Source organism: Ammospiza caudacuta, chromosome 1, assembly GCF_027887145.1.
Source record: "Ammospiza caudacuta isolate bAmmCau1 chromosome 1, bAmmCau1.pri, whole genome shotgun sequence".
Taxonomy (NCBI): Eukaryota; Metazoa; Chordata; class Aves; order Passeriformes; family Passerellidae; genus Ammospiza; species Ammospiza caudacuta.
The window spans coordinates 98,474,840-98,487,687 of NC_080593.1; the positions used below are offsets into that span (position 1 = coordinate 98,474,840).

The 12,848-nt window shown below is 32.5% G+C and overlaps 1 protein-coding gene across 1 annotated transcript in view; it reads left to right on the top strand.

Moving 5' to 3' along the window:
- RTTN (rotatin) overlaps window positions 1-12,848 on the top strand; it is a 79,940-nt gene that overhangs the window by 14,707 nt on the left and 52,385 nt on the right. The window contains 9 exon segments of the mRNA XM_058804595.1: window positions 925-1,095; window positions 2,412-2,624; window positions 3,861-3,973; window positions 5,105-5,231; window positions 6,248-6,373; window positions 8,421-8,537; window positions 10,295-10,434; window positions 10,658-10,829; window positions 11,751-11,850. Coding sequence (XP_058660578.1) covers window positions 925-1,095; window positions 2,412-2,624; window positions 3,861-3,973; window positions 5,105-5,231; window positions 6,248-6,373; window positions 8,421-8,537; window positions 10,295-10,434; window positions 10,658-10,829; window positions 11,751-11,850 — 1,279 coding nt within the window.

The following is a 12,848-nucleotide window of genomic DNA, read 5'->3' on the forward strand; positions in this document are numbered from 1 at the left end:
TTGTGGAAAATACCACTGAATATGCAAAAATAACAGCTGCAATATTAATTAATAAAAATATTGCTTTAGGCTTTCCTGTTCTCTATTTTATAATTGTTAATATTTGAATTTATAAAATCTATTGGTGAATAAGATTTTTTTCTTTTAATTTAATCTTCCAATCTGTGAAAATCTATTATAATTGATCAGCATCACATCAGTGCTGAAGATTACTTGCAGAACATTTAATCTCAGAAGCTTAATATCTTTTCATCTACTTGTATTATGATCTGAATCAGTATATTTCATTGCTCATAAATATGTTTACCATACTGATTATTATTAGTAGGATAATGTTTGTTTCCAGGCTACTAATAAACAAACCGCTGCAAATAAGGTGGGTAATAGTACACAGTTATATTGATTTTTTTAAAATAGGGGAGAGAATGAAAAATGTTTTGCTGTTTCCTTTGGAAATCAATAGGGATAAAAACCTCATTGATGTTTTCAAAGTTACTGTGAATTGGTTTGGGAAGGTTTTTTTTTTTTTAAGGTAAAGCTTTATTATCAGGTACAAAACAGGACTTAATATTTCCTTATTAAGACTGAACTTCAAAACAGGTAAAATTTCAGAAGGTAAGAAATGTAGTGACCAGAAATAAAGGCGGTGGAGGGAGAGAGAAAAGTGGGAGAGGAAAGGGGAAAGAGCAACCAGGAATGGGTAATTATTGAGCAAAGTATTCAGAGCTAATAGTGAAAGTTGGCTGAGGTCCAGGACTAATGCATAGGTGACAAATACATTTCTATGTATTTTGCAGCATTTATGCAGTTTTAGCTTATGTGGCGTAATTGTGCTGATGATGCTGCAGGTGCTGTGTAAACACTGTAAATAAACAGTGATGTTTCATTTCTTTCTAATTATTGTATTTCTGATTTTGTTTTCAGAGAGACAAATTGCTTCTGGTCTTGGGTTTGCTTGGAGAAACTATATTATATCACAAAAGCAATATAAGTGCAGAACAGCCTAAGGTGATGCTGGTGCATCACAGAATGACATTTATTAGTATTTCACTCTTCACTGTTAGGTTGCTCCAAGTACTTCTCCCTGTAGAAAAGGTATGTCGTCACTAATTATGAGTGATTGTCTCTTGGTTTTGCATTTTAAGAGGGCAGTAACAGATTCTTTCCTCAGGGATGAATACTGAGAAAATTGAGTGCAACACAATTGGACAGAGAAATTAATCTGATTTTCACTGGGTGAGATATGATCACAGATGGCAACTTTGTCCATTCTTCAGTTACCAGTGTATTCTGCAGATTACAAATCTTAAAAAAAAAAAAGAAAACAGAACATTTTAAATACAGTTTTTAAATGAATTTTTGAAATTCAGTATTCTTTTTCCTCCTGTAGTGTTTTTTTCTGATGTGATGTATAGTTTGCAAGGCTTTGCTGCCCCCTGCTTTTTTGTAGTATGCATGCAAGTAAGAGTAGCATTATCTAACATGTAAAAATCATCACTCTTATTGTGATGGAATGTAGTAATGAATTACATTTTGTAAATTGGAGTGATTTTAACTATTCTTTGCTTCCAGTGCTCTTTTAAAATTCTGTTGTAGCTCTTGCAGTTCAGGGTTTTTTGTTGTTTTTTTAGTGGGGAGGTTTTTGTTTCTTTTAATTTCAGTTGGGAAGGTCCGATGAAGTTTTTGTGAGATGGAAGGTGTTAGATGTGTAAACCTGAATCAGTTTTAATTTTTTGGACCAGTTTTTAGTGTAGCTTTTTCTAGACATTAGTTAATCAGATTAGAAGATTAATTTTCAGTTACACGGTTTTTGTCACAAATGTTAAGCCTTGTACCTGAAAATAAGTGTAGATATACAAATCTAATGACTTTTCATAGTTTTTGTCTTTTATGTTCTTGTGTACCTAATGCAAAGTTTCCATTCTGTGTATAACAGTTCGAACAAAGTTACTGTATTTGAGGTCAAAATATAAGTTGAAAGCAGGTACACTTGCAATTAAAAATAAAAGAAAAAACCAAAAACAACAAGAAAATCCCAGTCCTTAGTTTGCAATATGACCACGTGGAATTGTAGACAGCTTATTTAAATACAGAAATAATTGTGGTTTATGTACTCTCTTGCCATCTCGTGGTCAGACAGTGAATTAACTCCGGCCAGCAGTGTGCCGTGCCTGGATCATACACAACTTTTGTGACTGGCTGCAGGTCTGATATTAGGAGTGACATCTAAATAACTATCCCTTTTAACGAAGAAAAAACAGTTCTTCAGATAAAACTCATTTAATGAAATGTGTTTTCCAAGTTTTAAGTAGCAGCAATGATGATTGTACTTGTTGAATGACTGGAAGTGCTATTGTTGGTTTTACTGTATTTTCAGGCTGTTATTCTGACAGTTGCTTTCTTTTTCAAAGGCGAGTAAAGTTACACAAAAGAGTTTGCTGAATGCTTTGTTCCTTCTCTCACTGGATATGTCATTCTCCTTGGAATACCCAAGCATGCATGAATCCATTGCAGCCTATCTGGAGCAGATGAGTACTGAGAACTACAGTATTTATAAGCAAGTTTCAGAAGCTGCATATTCGATTGAATGCACTTGTAGCTTTATGGTTGAAGTTCATAAGGAGGTGTGAAACTTTATTATATAAAATATTTCCTATAGGCAAATTCCTTTCCTTACTTTGTTTTCTCTAGTAAAAATTAAAGTCTAACATAGCAGAGGAAGATCCCCAAGTATAAGTATTCTGTATGATGCAAGGGGTAGTTAATTTATATTTATTTTCGTTAATACTAGTCATGGTGTTGGTAAAAAATCTTATCTGAAGTGAAAACAAAGAAATAAACAATTGGAAATGGGCATGGGACCTTTTATGGGCAAAGAAAGAAACAGCAGCAAATACTCTGCTTATTTATACAAATACATATATATCAGTATGTATCTTGACATATAATACATGTTTATTCATATAATACACTAATTATTTTATATCTATTGAAATATATAGTGTGGGTGTATGTATGTTGTCCAGGAGTTAAATATATGATTCAGAAAATTTTAAATCCCAAGTACTTTGGCAATTGAAGCTTTAATAAACAACTACTAGACTGGCTGAGGTTTGTATTTCACTTTGTTATGAAGACAACTGCTTTATTAGTTAAGAGATTCTAGCACAGTACTGAAATATTCTTCTCCATTATCCAAATGGATAAGCAATTTTGCACAATACTGGCTCCATTGATACTGATACAAATGAATAACATACAGAATATAAATATAGTGCTGTCTTAAATCAGAATTAATCTGTCCTTTGTCTAGGCAGGTTCTGAAGTTAATAGAAGCAATACATTGCTCAGAAAATGCTCTTTACAATGAAATTGACTCCATCCAATTTAAATGGCTCATGTTTAATGTATTTGGTAACCATTACGATGAAGACATAGGTACTCAAACTAAAAAAAAAAATCTAACTTGTTTATTAACAGTGGTATGATTAAAGTTTAATAGTTAAATCTTTTATTATGCTTCTTTCACATAAAATGCATTTTGATTAAAAAATAGTAATTTGAATAGCGTTAAAGTGTTCATGCTGTGAAATGTTAGACACATTATTCCTACTGAGTTTAATAGAAGTTTGTTTGGACTCAGCAGCTGAAGGGCTTTCCGCTCCCCAGAAGAGGTTCTAAATTTTTTTTTGTTGGAATGCATTGGATTAGTTAATTATAAACTTCTCTGTGAAAGACTGAACAGAAACCTACTTAATATTCAATTATGATAAATTTGGAAATATTATGCAGTAAAATTGAATGCTTTAAATTTTACTAACTTTGTTAGTTTTGTTCTTTCTCTTCATTTTACTTCACAGGGGGACAAAAATCTTTCTGAATTACTAGAATTGGCAGATCAGGCTTTGAGTAGTCTACCCTTCCACCTACACTTTCCCTTGCTTCAAGAATGCATTCACATATGCTCCAATATGTGAGTATATTACTATTTAAAACTCTGCTTGAGAAAATGTGATTTTTCTTTCTTTTTTTTGAGGATAAAGTTTCTCAAATAGGAGCTCACTTCTCTATTCCTTGTAGGAACAATTATTTTCTTTTTGCCATTGAATGGGCTGATTTGTGCCATTCTGTGGTGGTTTTCTTGAAAACAATTTCAGTTGCTAAAAAGTTAATTGTATTCTATGTACAAGCTTTTATGATTTTGTGTGTAAAGTATGTGGTTTATAAGGAAGCCATCTCAAACACGTTGACTTGTCTTTCAGTTTTCTTGAAAATCCTTTGCCTTGAGTATATTTGATCGTTTACTTTTATTTTACTTTCAGAAATCCTAAAGGACTTCCTTTATTGTAGGTGCTTTATATTGCAACATGGCATCTCATTTATTAAACAGCCTATTTTTATTGCTTTTGCAATTTTTCCATGTCTCTAGTTAGAGAATATGTTACCTTATGGTGCCTGAAAAAGTTCTTGAAGAACAAAAATTTAATTATATACTGATTCAGAACTTGACTTTAGGGATTTTTTTCAAAGGAGACTGCACTTGAGAGCTGTCCAGTAAATGTTCTAAATGATGAAATGTATAAATGTTTTTCAATGTTCTAATACTTTTAGAATTTAGCATTGTTTGGTTGATGTTTCAGGCAATAGTAAATTAAATTTTTAAATTTAATTTGATATCAATTCCCTTCACGGTAGTGAGATGGACTTTAACCTCTATACTGAAAAAATTCTAAAACCACAGGTGTTTTTTATAATCAGATGTATGGTCAAATATGTCTACTGAAGCTCAGTAGAATTTTGTGTTTTCAGATGAACATCAATGTATTCTGGGCTCTTAATTTTGATGAGAGAGTTTTGAAAAACTGTGATCTTTGATTACCTAGATGTTTAAAAGAATAAAAATAAAAATATGCAGACACAAAGACTGATACTATGATTTTGGCAAATATGTCGTCATCTCTGAAATTTTTACTGTTTTTCAGAATGTATACCATTACAGGAAGTATTTTTCAGAGATTATAATGAAATGTAACTAGAAAATTTCTGTAGGCATCTTTAGGTACTGTGAAATAAATTGGTTTAATTAACCATTTTTCATTTTTAGTTGGAAGTCTGCTGAAGCCAACTCATTGCTTCAGGTGGAGAGTCAGAAGTTGCTTCTCCATCTATTGTCTCATCCTTTGTTGAATATAAAAGCTGAAGCCTATCACTGCTGTTTGGAAGTGGTTAAGGTTTGAATTAATGCTTACTTAACACTCTTGGTGTTGCACTCAATAATGCATGTTATATGGTTTTGTAATTAAAACCTTTTTTAATACAAATTCTCTTTACTGTGTTATATGCTGAAAAATCCGTGTAAGCCTGGGCTTGCAGTTTGCTGTTACATTCTTGGTATTAAATCTACTTGTTTAGGTTAGACTTCAGGTACTGCACTTAAAAATGATATGTAAAGAACATATAAATCCTTTTATATACTCCTAATATTGTTTGTTGTTTTGTTTTCCTTGGGGTTTTTTCCCTGTTCTGGAGCTGTATTTTGTGTATCTTGTTTCGTTATTTTTACATAGGTATTTTGTCATGGCCTTGGTTTTTTGTAATGATAGTCCAAGAGATAAAGACCATGAACTTCCTTGAAGTATGGCATGAACTTCCTAAAGGTGGGGCTGTACCCTATGCTGGGAATGGCAATGTCGTATTTATCATTTTGGGTATTCCCTAATATTGGCTCACAAAATAAAAATTATTTTTGTATTTTGATATAATACTTGAATGAAACTTTAATTTCCTAAAAGGGATATAATCTATACCTAGTGTGCTTGTAGCACAATCCACAAATGTATAAATATGCCAGAGCTAGTCTCTCTAAAAAACCCTATCTCCACTGAATGGCACTTGTCTCTTTTTGCAAAATTTTAGCAGCCTGTTTTACATTTTTCTTATTTTAATCTAATACCAAACATTGTCTTATTTAATGTAATATACAAGTTTTCAAATTTATTTTCACAATTATTCAAAATGAAAATTATTTTCTATTTCTTAGTCCTGTGTAGTAACAGGAGTTTTCAATCAGTGATCCAAACAGATTGTGTTTGTTCCAGGGCTGTCACGTTTAGATTTCAAAACTAGTCTTCCAAAGTGCGTGGAAAAAGTCTTTTACTGCATGACAACTTCAGTCTGTCTACAAAACAAGATGTGGTAGTGGAGACTGACTTGAATTTTTAACTAACCAACTTTATTTTTACTGAAGGACTGTCTAGGCATCCATAATATTGTGAAGCCCGTGCCGTCAGTCTGCCAGGGAGTGCATTTTCTTCTGCACCCTAAAGTGTTGTATGAAATCTGCACATTTGGCCTTCAGGAAGATAAGAGTGAGGTACGGTGTTTGCTGGCTGTGTTTGTAAGTTGGTGTGCACACAGAGTAGGTGTTGATATTCTCCATAATGGTCTAATGCTTACCTGAAGTTTTGACCAAATATGGTCTCTTGCATACAGAAAAGCTGTGCAGATAATAAGGTTGTAGTAAATGGAAGGATTTTTTTTATACAATTAATTCAGAAACAAGATAATATTACGTAAATAGGATGCTATTAACTGTAATAAAGACCAATGAAAAATGAAATAAGATTTTTTTTACTTTTTCCTGTAATATTCAGCCCTAGTAAAATGTGTGTATGATGAAAAAGTGTATATGGTGCTTCACATTTATGGGAAAAATTAACTTTGAAGTCTCAAGTTTTGTAAAAGTGGAGTAACCTCTGAACTAGCTGAGGAACAAAAAGACACTTTAAATCTGCAAGTCTTTGCTGTGAAATTGTATTTCACCCCCACAAACATCTGTGTTTAAAAATAGTTACCGGAGCATTATAGAACCGTTCTATAATGTTGTAGAATAGGACCAAATATCCTTTGAGTTCATTTATATGCATGACTGCTTAACATATGTCCACTAGCCTTTAGGGCTAAGTAGGGAGTTCTGAGAGGACAATAAAGTTACTTATGTTTTTTATGACAACTCCTTTATAGCTGATCTATAACATCCCTACAGTCAGAAAGAACATTGACTACCAAATTATTTATGTTTTTAGCTTCTTTTCTGGAATGAGATTTTTTTAAATTCAGTACTATGCACAGTTCTGTTTAAAATTGATTTTTTTAGATGTGAGCATTTTAAAGAGAGAAATAAAATGTCTTTGAGAATGTATGTTATGTTTATGCTTTGAATGTAATTTATCTTCTACAAGGAAGGCACTTATTTTGGCTACCAGATTGGATATGTTATTAAAAAGACTGGGAGTTTTCTATATTAGTGGTTGTTCAAGCAAAAGAAATAGATTTCAATTGATACTGAATTAAAAGAATCAGAACTAGTGCCTATTTACAAATTTGTCACATTTTGTTTTCTACCTTATAGTGCTTTTTTATTATATTTCTAACAAAATAGATAAAGAACATTGTATCCAAATATTTTTAAATTTATATTACTTCTTGCTGTATAACTGCTGCTTAAGTGTTCATAAAGTATCAGTTCAATCTTTTAGACACTGAGAAAAAAATTGACAAGAACCTTGTATTTCAAGTTAGGCTTGATATTTGCTATATGATTCTATAAAGCCAGTCTTTCTCTAAAGATAGGCTAGAGCAATATTACTAAAGGCTGTCCTTGTTGCCTGGGGTGAGAGGATTTTTAGCTCTGGCAAAAAATGCAGGGTTTTAGCTGCTGAAGGTAGGTATTTTCACACTATTATTTAAGAGTTAATTCTGATAAGCTGGCTTTTTTCCTATGTTCCCTTTGCATTAATAATCTTAGCTTGTAAATACTCTAATATTACATGTTATGTAGATTATATACTGGATATGTTAATGCAGTGTAAGCGCTGTATCATATGGCTTTTCTGGTTTTGATAGAGAACTTCAGATGAGTTATGATACAGCTTGAAATATTCAGTAGCCTTTTTAGTTTGATTCTTTGCTTTAGGAAAGTGAATTGGCCACATAACAGGCTTTAAGTCTCTTGCCTTTCTGTGTCTTCAGAAGCATATCATAGACTGGGAATAAAATGCCCCCGAAAGGCAAGGTCAGGAAAGAAAAGAAACAGAATTTCTTTTACCTGCAGGATACAGGGACCGATGGGTGTAGAAGTTTTAAGTAATGATTTATTTTATTTCAGAAAAGACAAACCAGAGTTCTAAGGAGAAAATTATTATGTGCTTTTTAGGCAGAACTATTTGTGTGTTTTCACTTTGAGGCTTTTCGAACCACTTAATATGGAGTTGAACTGATAATTTAAGTGTAGCATTCTGCAGTAGCAATATTTTTTCTTTGAGACATTTTTGTATAACATTTCCAATTTTAGCATTGACAAACTGACTTAGACACATTGGTGGTTGCATTAGTCATTTGGTTTTTTTGTTATTGAGCAGGTGAACTCTACAGCCAAGGCCATTCTAATACATCTGTTGCAAGGACGGTTAATGATGGAAGTATTGACTTGGAACAAATTTATTGAGGCTCTCTGTCCTGTAATTCCTGTTTTACAGGTACTTCTATGTGGTTTAATCTGAATTTGATGTATGCAGTCATGTATATCAGGTCAAGTAGCAGATGGAAAATAGATAAACAGTAGCATACCTACAGATTTGTTCTATTGGGTGTCAAATGGAGAAATGTTTTATATGTGTCCTAATATCAGTAAAGTTTGTTAGTACATTGAATTTGTAGACACATTTTAGCCTGGTATTACTTGTGCATGAAATTTGAAATGTTGTAGCATAAATGAGCTAGTACTGGCTGGGGCTTAAAAGGTTTGAAGAAACGAGGGCATAATGCAAGTACAGATTAAAGCATTCATAATTACTGAAATGTCCCCCATGTCTTAAATTTGAAAACTTAGCTTCTCTTTAATAATAGTTTTCTGATCAAATACTCACAAAATAGCAATCAGCCTAAGTTATTTTTTTAGTATATTTAGATATTGGGTTTTGGTGGTTTTGTTTCCAATATTATAGAAGTATCCCTTAAGCTTTAATCTTTATATTTCCAGCAATGTACAGATTTGATTTTCATTATTTTTACTCTCAGCTTGATCTAAATTGAACTTTTGCCTTTCTCAGTTGGATTTTCAGCATAGTTGCTTCATCTGGATTCTTTACTGTTCTTCTACTAGTACTTGGAATTTCCTTATTGTGATCTGCCCTTCGTCTTCCAGATTAGATATTTTGCTGTGTTTGCCTGGTATCTGTTTTTTTGCCTTATTTCTCTCTTAGTTAATAAATTCAAGTATACCATTTGTCTTCATTTTCCCAAAAAAATCACACTCAATAATTATACCAACTTCCTTGTTTCCCTGCTGTGTGTTCATTAATTGCCTGCACCTCAGTATTACCCTAAGTTGCAAAAGTAGCTTGTATAACTTTATTCTGTATGCTAGTTGCACAAAAATCAAGGCAAAAATGGGGAGAAATTGCAAATAGGACGGGCCTTGAAATAGATGGCTCAGAAAGAAAAAATTTTTAGAGGAAATACACTTTTTAGAGAATTTGAACGAGAAGGGAGAAGGGTTATTTCAGCACTTTCTCAACCCGTCATTAGAGCTTTTTTATGTTACGTCCATATATACCTTACAAATGATTGATATTCAAGATTAAATAGTTAATAGATTTAATAGGGGATTTACTATAAGATGTAGGCTAAATGTGTGAGAAGTTTTTGTGAGTAGAATTTCCCTCTGTTCTGTAGCCTATAGTGGCTTTGTGCAATAGATACCAGAGTAGGGTATGCCAGAGGTCTGTGTTTACCAGATGCATATAAAATGCATTGTATTTTGCTCTAATTGCAAAATGTTTGCAATATCAATACTTGATATAACTGATTCCCTTTTGTCTGTGTGTGCAAATGCTTTGCTGAAGATCTGAAAATAGATAGAATGTAACGTTTTAAAATAGCTTCCTTGCAGGGACTAAATTTTGTTTATTGAAATGGAAACTGGCCTTACAGAGCAGAATCATGTTAGTAGATTTAACGGTGAAGCTTTGGGTCAAAGCACCTCTGAACCACGTAAAGAAATCTTTAATTTATATGAAGGATCATTTATTTTTAATTTTTTTTTTCACAGAGGAATATTAATCTGCAAAATTTGAATGTGTTCTTAAAAATAACTGCATAGTTTTTTAATGTTGCTTCTTCTGCACCCTCCCTTAGACCCTAAAATGGAATTAATTACCTTGTCTACTTTGCTAAGTTAATAAGTGGATTTTTATAATTCTGGAAAATTTTGTTTGTTGTTTGTTTCACTTAGGGTTATGCTGACACAAAAGATACTTTAGGTAAATGCATCCTCTCTTTGAGTGAAACAGCCTGTGACAAAGGAGAGGGCATTCTCCCAGGAACTCCAAGACTGCAGGCTGCTCTGCGCCTTCTCTTCTCAAAAAAGCAGCTGTAAGTAATGCTTTGTAGCTTTTCAGCACATCTCCTCATCTTGATGACAGTAATGTCTTCTCCTAAATGTTATGCTGTGTCTTGATTTGAAAGGTTAATTAATCAAGTCTGAATTGAATTACACCCCACATTAATTTTTAAAACAAATTAATTTCTAACTATACTGCTCAAATTTTCCAGTATGAGTGCTTTATATATTTACTTTAAGTATTTGTTCATTTAGGGTTCGTTCTGTAGCTGCTAAACATTTAGCATTCCATGTTCTTAATGAGGAAGGGGCAAACCTGAAACGCCCGTGCCTGAATGGTAATGTCCTTTCCAGCATTTCAAACTTATTTATTATAGAGGGAGCTGTGGAGCTAAAATTGGATGATAAAATGAACTCAATAATTAAGGTTAGTAAACTCTTTCTAAATTTTGCTCTTCTACCTGTCCAGTCTCTGAGTTTCCACTTTCAGAAGGTTGCAATATTTCATACAAATTGCCTTGCTTCATAAAAAGAAGTCTGTTGATGTATTCTTTCTGTGTGCACTGAAACAGAAGTGCTTGTGCTACCATTTGTAACACTAAGAAAAAAAATCATTCCTTTTTTCCTTCTCTGCAGAAAAGATTTGATTGCAGAGAACACAGGCCTGGTCTGTTCATAGCAATTTCATTCTGCGTAGATAGTCTGATTTTTTTTGTCTAGATTTTTTTTCTAGATTTTTTCCCCACAAAACCAATTTTTACTAGAACAGGAACAAATAATTTGTAATATGAAATATTTTAAAACAGATTGCAAACTTATGTCTGTGTATACTTAATATTTCTGCTGTTGCAAATTGTAAAGCAAATCATGAGTGTATGACTCGAGGAAATACCTCGCTTTTTTTTCTTTCTGATTTCTCATCTCCCTTTTACTCTCCTTTCTTCGTTCCCCTCAATACTTTCAGATTAACAATATGATAAGCAAATGCTTAGATGCTTGACTCTATTGCCATTAAAAAGTCAGTCCCCTTTAAAGCATGTTCTAGCATTTCTGTTTAGTCTCAAGATTTTGTCGTCCTACATAAATTGGGCATTATTTGTTAGAAGTCTGCAGCTATGATGCACTAGAAACTGCTTGGTTTTCACATTCCACAGAAGTTATTAGAGATTTGTTTTAAAAAGATTGTAACCTAATCCATTCCTCTTACATGTATGTAGGATCTAATCAAATGCATTCTAATAAAGAATGAATGTATTTTTTCTTTTCTGCTTCCTGTTAGGAAATTTGGCTTGTTACCTTGTTTCATGGTAGTATACTGGATGCAAATCTAATCTTGTTTTACTTTTAGGCAGAAACTGTTGAAAAGCTGTATGATATTTTGACTTCTGATGCTGTTGACCTAGCTTTACGGAAGTCTGCAGCTGAGCAGCTGGTTGTTATTTTAGAAGGTAAAATTCTTCAGAAAATTTGTATTCATGTGCTGGTCATTTGGGTGCTTGAAGTTCTGCGAGGTTGTCTGTATGCTTGTGCTAAGGGTCCTTTTTGTAATTTTTATTTTATTAATTTTGGTAAAAAGAAATGATTAATTGCAATGCAAGTAAGCAATCTTAGAGCATTATTTGACTTGGTGCATAACTGTTGAGTTTCAAAGACAGCTTGATGTCTTTATATACTCAAACTCTTATTCAATAATGTTTTCTCCAAGGAATTTGGATTCTAATGAGAGCGCGTAAGTTCTTTACCATGGGAGGGTGAAATCTTGGATAATATTAAAAATACTGTTGGAAAAATTGCCACAAAAATGAGGAAGTGTACTTTATCTCATAAAATATATGTAGTTATGACTGTAAAAAAATTCAGATGTTTCAAAATTGAAACAAAGCATAGGATGAAATTGTGAAGAAAAAAATACAGTTTTATCAGTTTTATATCAGAAAAAATACAGTTTTATCAAATTTCATATGAAGGATCACTTTTTAGCTATTAAAAAACAAACAAACCAACCCAACCAATTTTTGCTGTTTATGTTATTGAATATTCTTAAACCAGCTACTCTACAGGGTGATATCAGTGGAAAATACTCTCATGGTGATTAAGTAAATACAATTTTCAATTCCATATTATACTGTTCAAGTGTTTTAAAATATTTGAAGTGACATCCTTGTTTGACTAAAATTTAGTTACAGTGGGATTACTGTAATTTTTCAGTGTAAAATTCTTGTGGGAATTTATGGAATATATTTAAGAATGTGTTGTTCAAGAGGCTCCTATAGTCAGGTAAAAATACTTTGAGAAGGCTTGCCTTGCTAGAGATCTATGTTACTGTTGATTGATTGGCAATATTAGAAACTTACTGTAGATAGCAAAAGTTTGTACTCTTATTAAACAATATTAATATTAAGCATTTTTATATTAAATTTGTGTGAAACCAGTCATTCTTGCTATC